Here is a 22,647-nt window from a genome sequence, read left to right on the forward strand (position 1 = left end):
CCCCAAATGACTGTGACCTAGGAATAGTTCCTCGGTAACCTTTGAACTGTTTGGAGTGTCCTGTTTAAAAACCTTTCATAAACCCCGTCTCTATTGCTTGGCAGAGTTGAATTCAGCAACCCAAATACAAAACCATCTCTTTCCTTAAATGTTACAAAGTTCAACAAGTGCTGGCTCATACAGCACTCACTGGATGCACCAAAACAGAATTATCACACACCAATCTCTTTTTCCCTTAAAAGGAATTGCATCGAATGCAGTCTGCTGAGGCTTCTACAGGTTGAGTGACAATTTGAATGAAATACTGGCAAGAATTACTTCAGGGAAAGGGACAAAAAGCACTGGTTACACAAAAAGAAACCTTTCTCATCAGCCCGTGCAGTATCACTGGAAGGCTTCATATCCATGATTGAGAGATTCAGGCCAGGATATGCAGCCACTGAGCCAAAGTTAACACCCTCTTTCTCCCTGCCTCCATTTGCTTTAAAGCTTTATATCTATCATCTTCCCACTCTGAATGAAGGTCATCAATTTGAAACGCTGGCTGCTCGGTTAACACCACAGGTTTGCTTGATCTGCTGAGCATTTTCTGATGCTTTCTGTTTTTATTGCAAAATTTCTGCCGAAATGTAGGCTGAGTGTGGATAAACACAACCCCTGGGGGAGAAATAAAAGAGTATTGATTAAATGCCCTTAAACCTCAGGAAAATAAGCTGGTCCTTGACATTATTAAAACTGAATGAAGGGGAAATAACTGCTGCTGAGTTCATGTTATTTCTTTTATTGAAGAAGAGAGGCAGTCTCTATTGCTATACAGCATTAAAATGACTAACAGAACATCTTCCACTTATTATGCATTCCAACTTTACTTCCACAATTCTGTACTTCTGCGACAGTCCAGCACATTTTCACATTGATGATTCTAATGTTACAAACATAACATGCACAGGTGTAGGAGAATGAGTACTTCATTCTAAGAGTTGAGGGAGCCCGATTCTGTTAACTGCAATCATTGTACATTTGTTAAGGTATTCTTGTACATTCCTTACACACGTTTTTATTTTGTGGTTTTAAAAAGATGCAGTCAGTTAGAGTCATAATTCCTTCAAAGTGCAAGTTCAACTTAGATCAGCCACAGTTGCAGTTGAGATTTACATGCACATTTAAAAAATAAATTAACACAAAAAGAAAGCTCAAGGGAAAATCCTGTTAGGAACAGAAAAGTCACATTCTGGCTAATGCATGGTTTCAATTTTACGGAACATTCCTTCGAGGCACATGCTAAGGAGAATGGCTTCAAATGATCAATTCAATCAGACTGTGGTGCAAGAGCAATTAGTCAGTCCAACAAGCTGTGGACCAATTTTGCATTGTTTACATAACTGAGAATAATCAGCTGCACTTTTAGTGGAATACTTCCAAGAAGTTTGACAAGATTCACATTTATCAGTCCAAACCCAATAGGTAGAGGCTCCTTTTGTTGTGGATTGAAGTTTACACCGTTACTGTGATGAGAAATTTCTCTTTCGTGTTGGTCCGTGCAATGGGAAGCCCATGGATTAATGACAATATCACTTAAGTTTATTTCAACCAATTGGCAATTGGGTTTTGAGTCATGATGCTCCGGCCATCATAGAGGCCAGGGAAGGCTTATGGGACCAATCAGCCTTTTCACTACCTGTCACCTCTGTACGTTCAACCCCAGGGATGGTACTGAAAGCTGGAGAAAGGAGACTCTCTCACTTGTGGCATTTAGAAACAATGTTCAGAGAATTGGTGTGACAAGATTCCAGTTGCAACATAGGACTCAATGTGTTGGAGAATATATCAAGAGAGATGTGTCAAACACACCAAAATGCTTTGCTTACAGTGAATTACTTTCGAAGGGGAGTGGCTCAATGTGACTGAAGACAATTTTCACACAGCAAGAACCCAGAAAGATCAAATTGAATATTGATGAAAGTTTTAAAAACTGCAGATGCTGTAAATCAAAAACAAAAACAGAAATTGCTGGAAAAGCTCAGCAGGTCTGGCAGCATCTGTGCAGAGAAATCAGAGTTAACGTTTCGAGTCAAGTGACCCTTCCTCAGAACAGACTTCTCTCTACAGATGCTGCCAGACCTGCTGAGCTTTTCCAAAATTTCTACTTTTGTTTTAAATATTGATGAAACTGGTTAGGTCTGGATCCACTGAAAACTGACTTGATGAAATAATACTTTGAACTCTTGCCTACCTAGACTAAAAGGATCCCAATTGAACATTCCATTTGTATCATATATTGACTGGATATAAAGTTGGCTGAGCGACAAGGGACCAATAGTAGTGATGGACAATAGTAATACTGCCTGAAGGAAGCTTTATAGTGGGTTTCCTAAAGATTTGTGCTGCAATAATTGTTCATCTTGATCGCAATGAATAACTTGGGCTCAGTTGTATGGGGCATACTATCAAAAACTATAGATGAGACAAGGAAGGATTGTGAACAGTGAGGAGATAGTTTTGGAAGAGGACATAGGTTGTTGGAATAGACACAGGTCACATCTGATGCAAAATAAAGTGACAAATATTTGGTGATGATTCCTTTCTGGGGAGATAGTGAGGTAGTGGTAATCCAGAACCCCAGGCTGTTCAGGGGACATGTGTTCAAATCCAACTTTGACAAAATTTAAATTCCATAAAAATCTGGAATGAAAAGACAGCCTTATCAAAGCCACATAGCTACTGCTGAGTGACATGCAAACACATCTAATTCACCAATGTCTTTTAGGGAAGAAAATCTGTCATCCTTATCTGGTCTGGACTGCATGTGAATCCAGGGATTGGTTGGCTCAGTTGGTTGGATAACTGGTTTGTGATGCAGCATGAGGCCAACAGCACGAGGGCAATTCTTGGACCAGCTGAGGTTATTATGAAGGAATCTCCTTCTCAAATTCACCTCTCACCAGCAGCATGGTCACCCTCAGATTAAACCACACCAATTCTCTCCCTCTCTCTCAAGCAGCCCTATGGTTTGGTAAGACAATGGCAACCATATTTCAGGAACGATGCACTGGCCTTAGAGCGTGTTCAGAGGTGGTTCACAAGAATAGTCCCAGGAATGAAAAACTTAACATATGAGGACTCTGGGTCTGTACTCGATAGTGTTTAGAAGGATGAGGGGGGATCTAATTGAAACATACAGAATACTGAATGGCCGGACAAAGATGTCGGAAAGATGTTTCCATTGGTAGGACCCGAGGGCACAGCCTGACAATATAGGGAAGATCTTTTAGAATGAAGATAAAGAGAAACTTCTTCAGCCAGAGAGTGGTGAATCTATGAAATTAATTGCCACAGATGACTGTGGAAGCCAGGTCATTGAGTATATTTTAGACTGAGGTAGATAGGTTCTTGACTATCAAGGGCTACGGGGAGAAAGCAGGAGAATGGGGTTGAGACACTTAGCAACCATGACTGAATGACAGAGTAGACTTGATAGGCTGAATGGACTAATTTCTTCTCTCTCTAACTTCACCTTTTCCATGTGAATCCTGATCCACAGCAATGTGGTCAATTCTCAACTAGGTATTTAGAGATGGGCAATAAATGCTGGCCTAGCCAATAATGCCCAAAATTCCATGAATGGATTAATGTAAAGAGGTTATATAAACTGAAGGATATGATTCAAAAAGCAGTGTAGAAAGAGGCGCATGGGGTACACGTGCATGAATCATTGAAGAAGAACAGGTTTAAAAAATGGATTAAAAATGCTGGGCTTTAAAATCATGGCACAGAGTACAAAATCAATTAGGAGAAAGTGAGGACTGCAGATGCTGGAGATCAGAGCTTAAAGATGTGTTGCTGGAAAAGCGCAGCAGGTCAGGCAGCATCAAAGGAGCAGGAGAATCGATGTTTCGGGAAGGGCTTATGCCCGAAACGTCAATTCTCCCGCTCCTTTGATACTGCCTGACCTGCTGCGCTTTTCCAGCAACACATTTTTAAGCACAGAGTACAAAAGCAAAGAATATCAATACAGTTACAGGTCAGGATGCTGTGCTACTTTGGAGGGAGTATTTCAGTTGTTAGTGTTCCTATACATCTGCTATCTTTATTCTGAGGTGGTGGAGGTCACAGGTTTGGAAGGTGCTGAACGAGCCTTCTAGAGTTAGTGCCGTTAATCTTGGAGATGATACTCACTGCTGCTTATGGTACACCATTCGCGTGTGTTTTAGTGGATCTAGTGGTGGCTTCTTTTTGAATGACATCTTTGTTCTGAGAGGTGACAAGCCTAAATGTTGTTGGAGTTGTACTTATCAAGATAACTGGAGAATATTTCAGTTCTGAAGGGTTACTGGACCCAATTTCTCCACAGATACTGCCAGACCTGCTGAGTTTTTCCAGCAATTTCTATTTATGTTGGAGAGTATTTCATCACTGTCCTGATTTGTACTTTTCAGATGGTAGACAGATGGGAGTCAGGAGTCAAATTGTTCACCATAGAATTCCCAACTGCTGACCTACTCCTGTAGCTACAGTATTTACATGGCTGGTCGAGTTCAGTTTCTGGTCAAGATATTGTACTGCCATTGAACGTCAAGGGGTGATAGTTAGATTCTCTTCTGTTGGAGATGAGCATTGCATTTTACAAATGTTACTTGCCACTTAACAGCCCAAAACTGAATGTTGTCCAGGCCTTGAGGCATGCATGCAGGCACTAACTGCTGTCAGTATTGGATGTCATAACCTTAGTGCACAGAAAGAGGCCTTTCGGCCCATTATATCTGCATTGGTCATTAAGCACCTGTCTACTCATTTTCCAGCATAGGGCCCATAGCCTGTGTGTTATGGCACTTCAAGTGACAGATGTTACAAAATATACTGAACATCCCATCTTCTGAACTTATAATGGAGGAAAGGAAATTGATTAAGAAACTGAACATGGTTGGGCCGAGGACATGTATCCTGAGAAAACTCGCACTCGCGATCTGGGTCTGAGAGGGTCGCTGCTCAACAACCGCAACCATCATTCTTTGATGTCATACTTGGTCAAATAGTACCTTACTGTCAATGACATTTACTGTCGCCTAACATGTTCCCATTGGCAGAAGGGTCAAGAAACAGAGGATATGGTTTTATGGTGAATTGTAGAGGAGTGAAAGGCAGCACGCTGGGGGTGAAAATACTTCCAATGCTTTAAACAATGTTATGAAATTCATAAAGTTAGGTGAAGGTGGCAGATTTAATTGTGGTTTTCAATACAGAACTGGATGAGCATCTGTAAGGAGAAAAATAATTATATGTCAACAGGATAAGGAGGGACAGTGGAATTGGCTAAATTACTCAGTGTGCAAAAGGGGCTCAGCTGGGCAAATGGGCTCCTGTGCTGTAACCATTCTATTCAGTTGACAATATCTTAAAGTGCTCAGTTGTACACTGGATAGCCAGCAGAGAACAGTGACAAAGGAGGATCCTGATGGCACCTTCAACAATGCAGCAATTCAGTCAGTCCCAGCCCTGATTAGGTGTTCACATCTGTAGATGGGGTTTGAACCCACAACCTACTGACTCAAGAGGTTGGAGTATTCCCAATTGAGGTGAATCAGCATATATTCAGATAAATTGCCCTGCTAGAACAGAAGCTTTTCAATATTGTGAAAGCTTAGTAAACGATGAAAGGTGATTTCTATTCGTTTTCAAATTTGTAAAGTGAGCACAGAATTCAGATTAGAGAAGAAATTTTCTCCAGAAAACAGGAAGTGTTTATTACAAGTGGCTACTGATGTAGAAATATTGAAAACAGAAAACAAACATTTTAAAAACATAGTAAAGTAAGAAGAGGATTAGAAATTAACTAGTGTCAAACAGTTAGCGCTGGCACCAATGCAATGGCTTTCTCTATTGCTTCTAACGTAGCTGAACACAATACTGCTGGTTAGCCTGTACCCCTCATTGCATTTAGCTTCAATTTTTGCAAGCTCTCCTGAGAATATTCCTTTAACAGCTTACAGTAGCATGGTCAACAGTTGTGAAATCTTTGAATTTTCATCTACAGTACAGTGCAAACAAAAAGATATCAGTGCTTTCCTGAGTCAACTTAATATTAGCAACCCATTTCACACTAGTACACTTTTAGTGTGTGGGCCTATCACAGATCAAAGCTACATCACATACCACGAGAAAACACCTCCAACCTTTCAGGACAGTTTGTCAGACAAACCAAAAACCTATGTCAAACAATTTTACATAACAGGGTTTGATTGTCCCTAAAACACAAATCATTAATGCCACTGCAGAAATTGTTTTTCAAAAAAAAAATATATCACACCCTGGAATGCTTAGAATCCAGCATAATTCATCACAGTTGTAGTACTTTTAAATATTTCCTTTGACATTATTGCACCGGACGGATTTCGACCTCTACTTTCTCTTCAACACACGATGTATCAGGATGGCTTACATTCTGCCGCAGGGTGATCTCTGGGCCCCCTCCATAAATTGTGCAAAAGTAGTACCAGGTCTCTTCTGAGATCTGGCCGGAATCAGCTCCTGGATAAGAAATTAATGAAACATGACTTTGTATCAGAACACAAGATTCCCTTTAACACCACACAGGACTGCTAATCTAGTAAAAGGCACCCACCCAAATAAAATAACCCAAAATGTTTTCAAGATTCCTAGTGTTCACTAGGACAGGATGAGACTGGACAATCAAATCCTTCACATGGCCTAGCTGGTTGGTCCACTGTTCTGGACTCACTGCAGATAATTTGCCTGGGTACTGCACTAGAGTAGTGAGGTGGTTGTTTTTGATTGGCACAGACTTGATGGACCAAAGGGCCTTTTTTTCCTGGACTGCAGACCTCTGACTCTCTGAGACTCATATCATAGATATTCAGATAAATAAAGACTCCTTGAGAGGCTTACTTCTTAAATAACTTCCATATTTGCAATGCATGTGCAAACCTCATACCATACAATGACGATGCTTTAAGCATGGTGTTGGTTGCAAAATGTTCCAACGGAGATTACAAAAAAAGAAACACTATGTAAATACAAGCTTGTTTCTCTTGACTGCCTTGGACTTTAGACAAATATGAAGTACCACCACAAGCTTGCTGACTGTCATATTGTGTATTCAAAGTCACTTAATATTAACTCTCAGAACAGTATGAGCACTATTTTGTGTCCCCTCCCTATAACACTAAATGGATTTATTTAACAGTTGGCTCAGAGTTAAAAGAGCAAGGTTTGGATATTTTATAATATGCTGAATACATACATATAATTCACGGCCATGACTTCAGGTCTTTTTTTAAAAATTCACTTATAGGATGTGGGCATCTCTGGCTGCCGGCTTTTATTGCCTGGTTTGCCCTTGAGAAGGTGGTGGTGAGCTGCCTTCTTGAACCGCTGCAGTGCATGCATGTGCTGTATATAAATCCACAATGCCATTAGGGAGTGAATTCCAGGGTTGTGACCCAGAGACACAGCAGGAATGGCAATATATTTCCCTGCTAGAATGGTGAGGGGAACTTATCAATCATGGTACTTGTTGCACTATCTAGATGGAAGTGGTCATGGTATGGAAAGTGCTAAGGAGTCTTGGTAAATTTGTACAGTACAGGGCAACCGCCATATCTGCAGGTCTGGTTACCGCGGTCTGAATATATTACATGGAACATTCCAGAACCAGGGACCAGGGGGCTGCTGAATGGGTCCGCTACTATCCATGGTTTCAGTCATCTACGGTAGGTCTTGGAACGTATCTCCACGGATACAGGGGACTATTGTACTTCTTGGAGATAGTCCAATGCTGCGAACTGAACATCAGTGGAGGGGGGAAGCAGATGTTTAAAGATGTGGCACTAGTCAAGCAGGCTGCTTTGTTCTGGATGCTGTAAAGCTGCTTGGAGCTGCACTCCTGACTTGTGCCTTGATGATGACGGACAGGCTTTGGATTCGAGCGGTGAGATATTCACTGCAGGATTCCTAACCTGCTCCTGTAACCACTGTATTTATATGGCTAGGAGAAAATAAGGACTGCAGATGCTGGAGATCAGAGTGGAGAGTGTGGCGCTGGAAAAGCTCAGCAGGTCAGGCAGCATCAGAGTAGTAGGAGAATCAACGTTTCGGAAAAAAGCCCTTCATCAGGAATGAGGCTCGTGGGCTAAGGGAGCTGAGAGATAAATGGTGGGGAGGGGGTGGGAAGGTAGCTGGAAATGTGATAGGTAGATGAAGGTGGGGGAGGGAAGGTGATAGGTCAGAAAGGAAGGTAAAGCAGATAGATGGGAAGGAAAATGGGCAGGTCAAGAGGGCGGTGCAGAGTTCGAGGGTTGGGACTGAGATAAAGTTTGGGGGGTGGGATGAGGAATTGGTGAAATCTACATTGATTCCATGTGGTTGGATGGTCCCAAGCCAGAAGATGAGGTGTTCTTCATCCAAGTGTTGAGTGGTTTGGTGATTGAGGGTCCCAGGACCTACATGTCCTTGGTGAAGGCTAGTCCAGTTCGATGGTAACTCCCAGGATTTGATGATAGGAAATTCAGTGATAGTAACACAATTGAATGACAAAGGACAATGGCTAGATTCTTTGTTAGAAATGGTCATTGCCTGCCATTTGATGGGGGACAAATGTTACTTGCCACTTTTCAGCCCAAGCCTGGATATTATCGAGATTTTTCTGCATTTGGACATCAACAGCTTCAGTACAAGAAGTTGCGAATGGTGTGGAAAATTGTACAATCACTGACCTTACGATGGAAGTAAGGTTGATGAAGTAGCTGAAGGTAGTTGGGCCTGGGACACTACCCTGAGGGACTCCCAGAGATGTTCTGGAACTCAGATGACAAATTTCCAACAACGCACCATCTTCTTTTGTACCATGTAAGGCTATAAACAGTATTCCCCAATTATATCAACTCCAGTTTTGCTAGGGCTCCTTAATCCCACACAGAGTAAAATAAGGCATAGATGTTAATGGCAGTCACTGTCACCTGACCAACTCTTTTCCCAAGACATTTTCCAAGTTTGAACCAAGATTTTATTGAGGTCAGGAGCTGACTGCCCCGGTTAAACCCACACTGGGCATCACTGAGCAAATGCTGATTGACAGCACTGTTGATGACACCTTCCATCATTGTACTAATGATCAAGGGTAGATATTGCATTTGATCCCAATAATGCCTCCAAGATTCTTCAAATATGAAACTGCAGTTGAAGATATGTGTGGAGATAGACAAAATTTCAGGTCTGGAATAATTTTCCTTGATAATCAATTCAGGAAAGCTACCCATATAGAATTTACAATACTGAAATAGGTCTCTTAGCTCATCTCCTTTGAGTGCTCAATTTAATCATTTTCAGGGTCAACCTTCACTTGATTATCCACGAGTCTAAAACCCTACTTCCTTCTACCTCTTTCTCCATTATGTATTTATAGTTTCTAGTTTTGGACTACCACAACCTGGACACATTTTCTTCATATCTATTCCAGTAAACACCATTATGCTTAAGGCCTTTATTATTAGGTCACCACTCAACTTTCCCTTTTCTCGGGATAACAACCTCAAATCTTTCAACATTTCCTTTCAGACTATTATAATTAGAAAGCTTTGTACTTTCTCTAATCCCTTTTTATCCATTTCTTAACAGAGACCAAACCTACACACACTACCTCACATATGTCAAAGGTCAACACAAAGTATAAATAACATCGATCACTTTTAGTTTTAATAAGAACAATCTGTGCAAAATTAAAAAAAGAGTCCTACCTTGTTTTAAAGACATGTGGTTGCTTTTGCCAATAGCTATCTTGGCATTATCAATTGGACCAGGAGGCTCTAAGACATAAAAATAATTAAAAGTGTATTAAATCAGAGAAGACCCTTTGAAGTTATGCATAATCACTTATTGACTGGCCTTTTATAGAAATGGTGCAAGACAGGTTTATCTATCACTATAAATGCATTTTGTAAACAACACATGTTGCTTTTTCTCATATGAAGTGAGATAATAATTTTTGTCTTGAAACAGATCTAGCCTCCACTAGATCTAAGATGCCCAACTTTAATTCTAAACAGACTTGTTTTGAATCATATGAAACCTGAAACTGCAAATACCTAAATTTTTGAAAAAAATCATACTTATTGTAGTAACCCACAAAATTGGTAAATTTATACTTCAAGACATATCACAAATAAATCTGTTTAATTTAGAAAGCAGTTATTTTACTTTTAGCTTACATGATTTCACAATTCCAAATAATACTTCAAAACATTTGCTCTACATGAACTTATAAAACACATCTTCTGTTAGAAGAACTGCAAGGCTATACTGAGAAATCCAGACACTAAACTCAGGATAACAAACAACTTCCTTGTGCTTAGTACGTTAGTTTGAGAGATAGTATTTCTGCCAGGAAATACTTCGGGAGTAAATTGAGAAACTGCAGTCCAAAGTCTGAGGAGCAGGTTGAAAGTAAACAGAGATGAGATAAAGCAGCAAAGGGGACATTAAGTATTTTTTCAAACATCAAAAGTTGTACTGTGCAGAGAAGCCAGATGCAATAAGTGGCAAAGTTGAGCCCTTGAGAATAAACATACTGAGTGTGTGAATGCTGCGGCAAGTCTGGCTTTCAACACAGGTCAGGATTTAAACACCGACAACATGAAAATATTTAAAAGGAAATTTCTGAAGCATATGGACATTTAGAACACAGGCTTACCAATTAACGTGATTATTTCAACTTGCAACTATCTGCATTATAGCCCTTGAATGAAATCTCTCATTAATCCAATTTGGTACAGATTGGACACAATATAGCCTAGCCTATGTTTTATAGAAAGGATGTAGAAAGGGAGTGCAGAAGATGCGAGAGAGATTTCCTAAACATGATAACAGAACAAAGGGGAAATACCATTTTGTAAAGGTTGAACAGGGTCTAGGAAACGGAGGACTGAGGAGTGGCCTAATAAGAGGATTTGAAGATTCATGAAAGAAGTTGGTAGAATATACGCAGGGCAGATGGTTACACTTGCAGGGGAGTCTCCAGAACTAAGGGGCTATAAATATAAGGCAGTCATTAATAAATCCAGCAGGGAATTCAGGAAAACCCTGAATTGTTGAGAATGCAGAATTCATTATCACAAGGAGTAGCTCAGGTCAATATCACAGATGCATCATGGAGAAGTTAGATAACAGCGAGGAAGAAAGGAACACACAGATACATTAATAAAGTTAAAACAAGAGAGATGGGGGTGGTTACTGTACAGTATAAACACTGGCATTGACCATTTCTGCACTGAAGACTTTGCAAAATGCTTGGATTGCAACTTCAACACATGATCGCCCTGTCAGACCAGATACAGAAATCCATCAAGGGTAAAATCCTGGCCTGTCTCCTGTCCGGACGCTGAATTTTACCCAGAAACCCAGTATGCCTTCCGGTCATCCTGGAGAACTATAGACATGGGTCTTCACGGCGACGCAAATCCAAGAAAAACATTGCGAGCAAAATCTAGAATTGCTCCTCACCTTGACTGCCCTAACTGAAGCACTTTATGTTTTCTATATCATGAAGGCCGAGAATTTGCCTCCCGCCTTAGGATGGTGACGAACTTCAACAGCCAACTAGAGATGTTTGCATGACAACATGACTGCTGCTATCCTGTATGGAGGATCAGAAACTGATACCTTTTACATCCAGACCAGGTTCAAAACAAGGTTACGTAAATAGCTCCCACCTTATTTTATTGAGTGTTTTAATTCACCTCATCTGAGGTGACCACTCAGCGTCAGCGTCCAAAGTTTCCAAATGGGAAGCTCTTCAACTTTTGGTCTATTCCAGGTAGAAACATGGTGCCTGTCCACCATGGACATGCGCAACCTTCAGTTTACAGATATTGGTGCATGATGACTCCTTTCACACAGGACCTGCCAAGCTTGCTTAAACTTTTCAACACCTTGCACATGATGCCTGGCCTGCCCTTCAACATAGCTAAAAAGAAGGTCCTCCATTAAACTCTCCAAGGCCAGGCGAGAATCAGTTACACCACCTTAGCTGGGCCCTGGAGTATGTGAAACATTTCCCGATCTCAACAGCTACTTCTCCGAAAAGGGATCACTACCATTGAAGAAATCCAACATCAGGTCAACTGTGCCAGCACTACCTTGAGTTCGTGGCAAGCATTTGAAAACAGGGATCTTTGGAGGTCAAAGGTCCTGGGCCATAAGACCATGCTCTAGATAGAAGTTTGCTCACTGAGCTGGAAGGCTTGTTTTCGGACGTTTCATCACCATACTAGGTGACATCATCAGTGAGCCTCCGGTGAAGCACTGGTGGTATGCCCCACTTCTTATTTATGTGTTTAGGTTTCCTTGGGTTGGTGATGTTATTTCCTGTTCTTTTTCTCAGGGGGTGGTAAATGGGATCCAAGTCAATGTGTTTGTTGATAGAGTCCTGGTTGGAGTGCCATGCTTTTAGGAATTCTTGTGCGTGTCTCTGTTTGACTTGTCCGAGGACAATGTGTTGTCCCAGTCGAAGTAGTGCCCTTCCTAATGAGAGGGGGTCATGTCGTTTTGTGGCTAGTTGATGTTCGTGTATCCTGGTGGCTAGTTTTCTGCCTGTTTGTCCAAAGTAGTGTTTGTTACAGTCCTTGCAAGGCAGTTTGTAATCCTCCCTGAAGGTATGGTCTAGCAGATTTAAACCCTGCTCTTAAAAAAAAAACAGTTCGGATGGATAGACCATTGCTAACAGATGTGTGAAAACTGCCTTCCTTGGCAGGTTCTCTTCTTCCAGCTCTTCACAGGCCAACACTCAACACTCATTATCCAAAGGAAAAGATACAAGGATAGGCTTTAAGTTGCCCTAAAGAGATGGGACTGATTGAGAGGAAAAAGCCACTGACTGCTCAGCGCAACCTGTCTTCATCCATCGGGGCTTTAAGCCATGAAAACACTCAGTGACTTGACTGTGGAATGGCAGCAACGAGGCAGAGATTGGCGAAGGAAGCCAACCTGAGACTGCAAATTTCATTTCCCTACTTTCAAAAAACAAATTGTGGATCCAAAACTGGGCTCCTCTCTAATCTGAGGTCACACCTTGCCTGAGAGAGGTCATCCTCAATTCTGAGGAACCACTGATGGAGATGGTCTGAACATTAAATCTGAACCAAACTAAAGGCTCTGAAGAATGGATAGATCAAACATTTAACTGCACCAATATATCTAAAATGGATGCTAAAAACGAGCTGCTTTACAGCCCTGGCCAGAGGAGATATTTTTGTTTCTGCTCCTGTATTTATATATTCTAATGCCAAGTTATTCTCAAAGCATCATCTACTTGGAAAGCAAACAGGAGTTTAAAAAAACATTTCTGGATTACAAATTAAGACAACTGCCAAAATAACCAATACGTTAGTCAATATTACATGCTTACCATATTATAGTTTACATACCATTTTCCTTGCCTTTGACAAATCCTTCCCATTCTCTAAACCAATGCATGCTAATACAGTAGATAACAGAAGGTGATTCTTCTTCCTGGAAGGCTTTGTTTAGCTTTATTAAAAGAAGCAAAGTTTCAATTATTTTATCTGTCGCACTTCACAAACTTGCCAAATGCAAATAATGCAATAACAATGTGAACGAAATAAGCGTTAATTTATTAAAAAGATAGAACAGTTTCATTTATGACTTGAGGATGTCCTAATTGATAGCCAATTAAATATTTTTATAAATGCCTGTTGGCATTTAACTAATGTAGGAAAATCTGTAGTCAATTTGCACACAGCAAGGCCCCACAAAGAATAATATGATCTGATCAGTTAAATAGCTTTGAATTATGTTGAATGAGGGGTAATTGTTGGCCAGAATGGAGAATCCCTCTCATGTGAAATAATTCCATGTGATCCTAGTTTACCCGACAGCAGAAAACGTGACATCTCATGTGCACATGCTCTGCTGTGTCCACTTAGAATACGCACTTAGCTCCCTGGAACAAGAAGTGAATCAACTACCTTCTGACTAAGATATAGACAGCTGGAGGCAGAGCTGTCTATGTACATGTGTGCAAGTGGCATGTAAAATGCCACATCGTATTTCTTATGCTTGCCTGCCTGAATTACTTCCTAGAAATAGAGAACAGAGAAACAAGAGGATAATAAGTCGAAATGACACAACTCACTGGGGCACAGTGTATTATGGAGGAAAGTGAAAATCAAGATTGGAGGGGAGAAAAGACAAATTAAACAGATATTTTGGGGGAAGAATTCAGATTCAGAGGATGCAGCAATTAACAAAAAGTCAAGGGTGCATTGGAATCAAGTGACAGATCAGAGAGCAGGATGCAAAGCTGGGGAGAGTTGTTTAGACACTTTAGTGGAGAGGCTACAGAAGAAGAAATTCAAAATGATAATGTTAAAATTGGATTGTTGGATAGAGTGAGGTAATACAACCCAAGGTGGATTGAAGTTATTGTTAAAATGGGGAAAATCAAAAATAAACAAACAGTGGTTAGCTTGTGTAAAACATGAAGATTGTCGAGAAGAGAAACAAGTTGCTGAAGGTTTTGTTCTGAACCCATCGAGACGAATGGAAAAATGCCAAACTCCCAGAATTTATATCACAACAGAAAAAAGGCTCTGATGGGTTGCCAAGTTGACTCTGATTGGCATAGGCGTTGCTTTGGAGAAACCAAGCGGCTCACCTTGCAAACTGAAAAAAAATGTTCAAGATTGGAATACATTATTTTTGTTGCAGAGAGCAGGCCCTGCATACAAATGCATGTTGCTTCCAGAGTGTGTAAACGAGTGGCATTACTGATTATCTTAAACAGCTATTAATGTGCTCAGGATTGTTGAAATTTGGCAATCTTGAGTTGGTCCTACTGAGTGCAAGACAAAAAAGCTTTGACATCAAGACAAAAAGTTTCAGCAAAATCAAAAAGATCAAATCTACACTTCAGTTTAACAGACAAGTATGCTACAGTTTTATGGCAACATATCTTACTCTAATGCTTCAGCAATTTCAAGATTTTAAAAATATCATGCTCTATGGGCACCTCCGGCAAAGTCAGGATTCATTACCCATTACTAATTGCTCTGTGAAAAATGATGAATAACCTTTTTGAACCACTGTATTTACTGATCAGTTCACCCACAATGCGTTCAGCAGCATTTTCCCTCATGCAAAAGATTCCCAACCTTCACAAATTTTGATTTGCCCAAAACCCAACAGACCAATTTCCCACAAATAAATGCAAAATACTGTGGATGCTGAAAATCTGAGATGAAAAGTAGTGCCGGAACAAGTCAGCAACTCAGCAAATCCAAAAGACCTTTAGACACAGCAGGAGAGGTAGGCCATTCAGCCGAATGAGTCTGCTCCATCATTCAATGAGATGACAACTGATCTGATAGTCTTCAACTCCACTTTCCTATTTCCCATAACCCTTGATTTCCTTACTGATCAAAAATGTTGAATATACTCAACATGCTGACTTTAACAGATGCCCATAGGAAAAAGAAATGCATAGATTCACTACTCACAGAAAAGAAATTCTTCATCTGTTTGAAAATGTGTGACCCTTTATTCTGAGATTACGCCCACTTGTCCTAGACTCTTCCAAAAGGGGAAACAACCGCTCTGCATTTACCCTGTTAACTCCCTTAAGAAGCCTGAATGTCTTAATAAGGTCATCTCTCATTCCCTAAATTTCAATCAGTATAGGCCCAAACTACTCAACATCCCCTCTAAAAACCACTATCTTTTATCAGCCCAATGAACCTTCTCTGGATTCCTCCAACTCTAATTTTTCCTTAGATTAAAGGGGCCCATGACTGATCACAGTATTCCAGTTGTCACTGACAAGTGTAAAATTTCTCTGCTTTTATATCCCATTCCCTTTGAAATAAAAGCCACATTTTATTTGCCCCCCCCCACCATTACCCATTAAATTTAGATGCCAGCTGTGATTCATTCACAAGGACAAATCTCTCGGTTTAGTAGCTTTCTGCAGTCTTCTCCATTTAAATAATATTTAGCTCCTCTGATCTTCCTCCCAAAATGCACAATCTCACATTTTCACACATTATAATTCCATCTGCTAAATTTCTTCCCTACTTGCTTAACCTGTTTTGATCCCTTTGCAGACTCTGTCACACTCACCATTTGCCTTCCTACGTATTTGTGTTACCAGGAGCATGGGTGGAGAGAGAAACAGTCAATCTTTCAAGTCCTGCATAATTCCTCTTCAGAACTGTAGATTCCAAAAAAAAATGTCGCAACGGACTCGAAACAAGTTAAATGTTTCTCTCTCTCCACAGATGCTGTCAGATCTGAAGTTTTACAATATTGTTTTTATTTTAGCCAGATTCCTCATTGAATTGAATTAATTGTCACGTGTACTGAGGCACAGTGAAAAGCTTTGTCTTGTGAGCAATACAGGCAGGTCACAGAGTTAAGTAGCAAAGACAAGTAAATAATAGGTAAACAGCGGCAAAAACACAGGTACAGGCGAATGTTAAGAGTTTGTGAGTCCATTCAGTATTCTAGTAACAGTAGGGGAGAAACTGTTGCGAAACCGGCTGGTGTGTGTGTTCAGGCTTCTGTACCTTCTCCCTGATGGTAGAGGTTGTGGAAAAATATGGCCAGGGTGGGATGGATCTTTCAGAATGCTGGCGGCCTTTCCTTGACAGTGGGTCTGGTAGGTAGATTCTATAGATGTGAGGTTGGCCTTTGTGATTTCCCAGGCCAAGTTCACCACTCTCTAACCGTGTCCGACCTTGAATGGTACAGTTGCCATACCAGGTAGTGATACATCCAGACAGAATGCTCCTGATGGCTCACCTATAAAAATTGGCAAGGGTATTCGCCGTCATGCCAAATTTCCTCAGCTGTCTGAGGAAGAAGAGACGTCGTTTGGCCTTTGTAACAAGTGCGTCCACATGAAGAGTCCAAGAAAGCTTGTTGTGGTTGACCACACACAGGAGCTTGACACTCTCCTCTCGTCCCACCTCTGTGTTGTTAAGGCGTAGGGGGGAATGTGTAACATCGCCCCGAAAGTCAATAATGAGTTTCTTGGTTTGCCGGCATTGAGAGCTAGGTTGTTCTCCATGCATCATTTTTCCAGGTCTTCCCCACCTGTCGTCTGTAGTCTGTTTTGTCGCCATCGGAGATTCGAACGACTAGGGTGGCGTCATCAGCGAACTTGTAAATGGCATTGGTCTGGTATTTGACGACAGTCATGGGTATACAGTGAGTACAGTAAAGGACTGTGTATGCACCCCTGGGGGACCCCAGGGTTAAGTGTTAGTGACAATGAAATATTGCCCTCAATCTTCAAATGATTGTGGCCTGTGGGTCAGGGAACTGAGGATCCAGTTGCAGACAGTGTGGCTTAGTCTGAGATCACTAAGTTTAGTAATCAGTCTTGAGGGGATAATAGTGTTGAAGGCTGAACTGTAGTCAATGATAGGATTCTTACGTAGCTGTTCTTGGTGTCAAGATGTTCTAGGGAGGAGTGAAGGACAAGTGATCTGGCATCTGACGTGGATCTGTTGGTCTGATAGGTAAACTGGAGTGGGTCAAGAGTAATGGGGAGGCTGGAGTTGATTAATGCCATGACTAGCCTTTGAAAACACTTCATGACCACCTAAGTTAGGGCCACTGGACGGTAATCATTGAGACATGTTGCATGAGCCTTCTTTAGGCACAGGGATGACGTTGGCCTCTTGAAATAGGCAGGGACAGTGGCCTGCTGCAGGGAGAGGTTGAAGATGTCCAAGAAAACGTTTGCCAGTTGATCTGCATATGCTCTGAGTGCACGGCCTGGTACTCCTTTCTTGTGGCATAGCTTTCCTTGGATTCACACAAAGGAGAACTGATCTGACCTCTGATGGAGTGACTGTTGGGATAAGTTCGGCAGGACTTGTTGGAACAGGTGTTACCTGTCCATCAAAATTCTGCTCAAAATGAGCGTAGAAGGCATTGAGACAATCAAGGAGGGATGTGTCATCATCTGCTATCTTGCACTGTCTCTTTTTAGACACTGTGATGTCATTCAGTCCTTGCCATAGTCGCCGGGTATCTGTTTGGGTCTCTAGTTTGGCTCAGTATTGGTCCTTGGCTGTCTTGATCGCTCTGCGAAGGTCATGCTTGGATTCCTTATATTTGAGTGGGCTTCCTGAGCTGAAGGCCTCATGCCTTTAGCAGATTCTGTTTGGCCGGATTCATCCAAGGTTCCCTGTTGGGGAACATGGTGGGGGTGTTAGGGCGGCACGGTGACTCAGTGGTTAGCAGTGCTGCCTAACAGTGCTAGGGACCCAGGTTCAACTCTAGCTGCGGGCAACTGTCTGTGTGGAGGTTGCACATTCTCACTGTGTCTGCATGGGTTTCCTCTGGGTGCTCCAGTTTCCTCCCACAGTCCAAAGATATGCATGTCAAGTGAATTCGTCATGCTAAATTGCCCATAGTGTCAAGTGCATCAGTCAGAGGGTGGGTTACTCTTCGGAGGGATGGTGTGGATTTGAAGGACCTGTTTCCACATTGTAGGGGAATCTAATCTAAAAAAACACCCGGATTTACTTCCTTGGTATGCAGTCCTCCACACACTTGCTGATAAAGTCTGTGACGGTGGTGGTGTACTCATCCAAGGTACCTGCGGACTGTTTGTACACGGCCCAATCAGCTGATTCCAGACAGCACCAGAGTTGATCCTCTGCCTCCTCCGACCAGCACTGGACCTGTATTCATGAGGCCGGGGGGGGGGGGGAGGGGGGGGGGGTGGTCTCCTGCTTAAGATTTTGCTTGTAAGCCGGGAGAAGAAACACGGCATTGTGGTCGGAGTTCCCGAAATGAGGGCGGGGGATGGAGCAGTCAGCATCTTTCACAGTGGTGTAGCAGTGGTCTAAAATGTTTGAGCCCTTGGTGGGGCAGGTAATGTTCTGGTGATACTTGGGCAACACCTTCCTTAGATTGGCTTGATTGAAGTCGCCAGTTACAATAAACAGAGCCTCGGGGCGTTCCATCTCCTGGGTGTTAGTGGTGAAGTATAACATATCGAGAGCTTCCTCAACCTTTGCTTGTAGTGGTATGTACACAGCAGTTAGTATAGCAGTGGTAAATTCCTGTGGCAGATAGAAGGGGTGGCATTTTATGGTGAGGAGTTCAAGGTTTGGGGAGCAATGGCTACCCAGGGTTGCACCACAATTTACTGATTAAAAAGCAAACCCCTCTACCCTCGGTCTTACCCGAGGACGCTGTATGGTCCATACAATGGATAGAAAAACCATCAGCCTGAAATGCACAGTCGGGAATGGATGGGTTGAGCCAGGTTTCTGTGAAGCAGAGTGCGCAGTAGTCCCACAATTCATGCTGGAAGCTGAACAGTGATCCGAATTCGTCTAGCTTGTGCTCCAGAGATTGTACATTTGCTTGGAGTAAGCTAGGAATGGGGGTCTTGAAACTGCTTCCGGTTAAGTGATATTTCCCAGGATCCTGTGGAGCAGGTAGGTTGCAGTTTAGTGTATTTTTGCAGAGGGTCTGCTTCAGACCCAGTGTAGCAGGTAATCTACAGAAGAGCAGGTGCTCTTCTACACTCAACACCTCCATTGTCACACAACTCTATTAGCTCCCTAAAACACTGCCATAACAATTTCATCATATACAAATCCCTTAGTCTTGGACTGCTGTTTGAAATGTCAAAATCTCAGATACCGCTTTTTCTCAATTGAAGTTATTGGTAGATCCACAGATTTTCTTATATGAGGAGAGTTATACACTACTGTTAGATACAATTCAATGAGAAGAAGTTATCCAGTTAAATAGAAACCAAATTGCACTAGAAACCAAGAGGCAGAATCATCTGTTCTGTAGAGTTTAACCATGCCAGATTGTTGAGGAAGCAATATGACTAAAACAAAATAGAAACAAACACAAGTTTTTCACTTTCAATGAAAGACAGAAATAACTTTTTATACCCAACCCTGAAAATTATTTAAGCCTATTTCATGACAGAGCTGCAAACGGCATTTTTAATGAACTAAGCAAGTTCATGCATTTCACTGATAAAAGATTATTTTTGTGAATGAGCACATTTATTTTTGGATTCCTGTAGTTAATTATTTTAGTATAAAATACTACGGTACAATTGAGAGCAGACATGCTATTAATAGCTAGTTCACAAGGGGGGAGTGAAAACCTTTCTTCAGAAAAAAAACATATCTGAAATATTAATACAAATAATTTTCTGGCTTTTTACTGTTCCCAATACAAACAAATGACATGAGACAGGAGAGGGCAATTTTATTAAAATTACTGGTAAGATCCTTAATCTATTTTTGCCCAGGTTAACTGCGAACCATTAGTCATGTGTACTTAAGTACACAAATGACGCACAAACATGAAATCTTATAAAACAGAAACCAATCAACTTCATACATTATGCACAAAAGGGAACATGGGTGGGAATTTCCAAGTGAGGTGGGAAACAAAAACTGCCATAACCAAAAATTGGAAATAAAAGCTGAGGGTCTGAGAAACACAAATTGTATCCATAGCGCAGCACTCATAGCATCCCTCCATTGCAAAATGAGAGGCCATTCAGCCAATCAAGTCTGCACCGACCCTCCAAAAGAGCATCTCAACCAGACCCAACCCTCCACTTTATCCCTATAACCCCTCATTTCCCCGGCTAATCCAATTAGACTGCACAACCCTGGTCACTATGGGGCAATTAAACTTGGCCAATCCACCTAATCTTTGGACTGTTGGAGAAAACTGGAGAACTTGGCAGAAACCCACACAGACACAGAGAGAACATGCAAACTCCACAGCCAAACAGTCAGCCAAGGCTGGAATCATACCCTGGTCCCTGGGGTTGAGAGGCAGCAGTGCTGACAACCAAGGCACCGTGCTGCCCTATAGTCAGTTAGCACTGACTACACATTTGATTCAATTCAATTTATTATTGTCACATGTACCTAGGTACAGTGAAAAGTTTTGCTTTGGAGCAGTACAGGCTGATCATACCATTCAAAGTGCATTAAGGTAATAAAACAGAATGAGAAACGACTGTAGAGAAGGTGCGCATAGAGAGATCAATATTAAATTTAAAAATTGAGAGGGCAATTAAGAAGTCTAATAATTGTGGGGAAGAAGCTGTTTGACCAATTTAGATTGGATTTCTGACTTCAAGGCTGTTCATGCAAATTGGAAGCCATCAGGGTTCCATGGCTGAGGCACTTAATACTTGTTCCACCATAACATTCAGTCATTTTATTACCCTTTTACAAAGCTTTGCTATTAGGTTCTTTGTTTATAAATTCAAATAGACATCTGGACAACATCCCGATGTGGAACCATACAGCTGGTCCTTCATTGCTGAGGCAAAATCCTCAAACTCCATTCCAAAACAGCTCTGTAGGTGTACACATATCAGATTGCTCTGCAGCATTTCAAGAAAGGGGTTCGTCATCGTTTGCTCGTGAGGCAATGAACAACAAGTGCTTGACTTGCCAATAATACTTGTAACCCATGGAAGAACTAGAAAAGTTTTTTTTTAAAAAGTTTACAATGCAAGAGTTCCCAGTTATCTACAGTGGCTGACTCTTAGGATCATCACTTCCCAATTTGAATACTGCATTTTTTAGTTCCAGGGAAGTTGATCTCTTGTTTTTTTTTGCTTGTGTAACTTTGCTTCTAATCTTGACCTTTTCTTTGAAAAAATTGTGTAGTTTGATGTGATAAGGTTTATTTACTCACTTAGAGGGGTTAGGACAGGATGCAATCCAAATGCTTTCCAGTATAAAGTAATTCCATAAAAAGAAGAGTTGGATAAGCACCTAAAGAGTAACAAAATTGCAGACTAGGGGGAAAAAGAGCAGGGCAGTGGGGCGAGTTCATCTGGTCTTGTGGAGAGCCAACACAGATACAGGCTTCCTGAGTTCTTGTGACCATTATGATGCCATGAAAATAATTCATTACTAATTCTGCAACAAATTAACCCATTTAATTTTTCATAGTTTGAGTAAGGCATGAAGTTTGGGATAGAAACTTGATCATTTTCAATGACAAAGGAAAGTATACAGCTTAATCAAACCTCACCACCTCAACTTTTGACATGTGGGTTGCAGGCAGCTTTAAGCAAGATAGGCAGATACATGCAGAGAGTAAACAAGCTGAGATTGTGAATTTCACAGTATAGAAGGCTAAGGGGAGAGGTGCTCAAAAGTATGCATAGATTCGACAGATTAAGTAAGGAAAAATGTTTTCCACTCTCAAGGAGGTTGGTAATCAGAACACACAATTTTACAATGACTGGCAAAAGAGTTAATGCAAAACCTTGCAGAGATATGGGAATAGCGTAGGAGTGAGGCAAACTTTTGCCTCACTCCTACGCTGTTCCCATATCTCTGCAAGGTTTTGACAAACCTTGGATAGCTTTGACAAAGCCTCCATAATGGATTGAATGGGCTCCTTCTGTGTTGAAATGATTCTGCGTTAGGTATTCGGGTTAGTTAATGATACCTGATAGCTGACTTTGAAAAGTTTAATATCATTGTTCCTATATAACAACATCGCTGAAACGACATGACATCTCAATGCTTTTTCTGTTTTTTCCTTCCAGAGACTACACTTCCCAAACAGCCAAAGTATCGCCACTACCTCGCA

The 22,647-nt window shown here is 41.3% G+C and overlaps 1 protein-coding gene across 2 annotated transcripts in view; it reads right to left on the bottom strand.

Annotated features, from left to right (window-relative positions):
• Positions 1-761: 761 nt before the first annotated feature.
• Positions 762-22,647, bottom strand: part of usp33 (ubiquitin specific peptidase 33) — a 101,442-nt gene continuing 79,556 nt past the window's right edge. For both annotated transcript variants that reach the window (XM_072574764.1, XM_072574765.1), the window contains exons 22-24: positions 13,434-13,536; positions 9,750-9,818; positions 762-6,525 (exon numbers count right to left, since the gene is read on the bottom strand). In XM_072574764.1, coding sequence (XP_072430865.1) covers positions 6,371-6,525; positions 9,750-9,818; positions 13,434-13,536 — 327 coding nt within the window. In that variant the 3' untranslated portion in view covers positions 762-6,370. The remainder of the gene's footprint in view (positions 6,526-9,749; positions 9,819-13,433; positions 13,537-22,647) is intronic.

The sequence above is a fragment of the Chiloscyllium punctatum genome, chromosome 7 (assembly GCF_047496795.1).
Source record: "Chiloscyllium punctatum isolate Juve2018m chromosome 7, sChiPun1.3, whole genome shotgun sequence".
Classification (NCBI taxonomy): domain Eukaryota; kingdom Metazoa; phylum Chordata; class Chondrichthyes; order Orectolobiformes; family Hemiscylliidae; genus Chiloscyllium; species Chiloscyllium punctatum.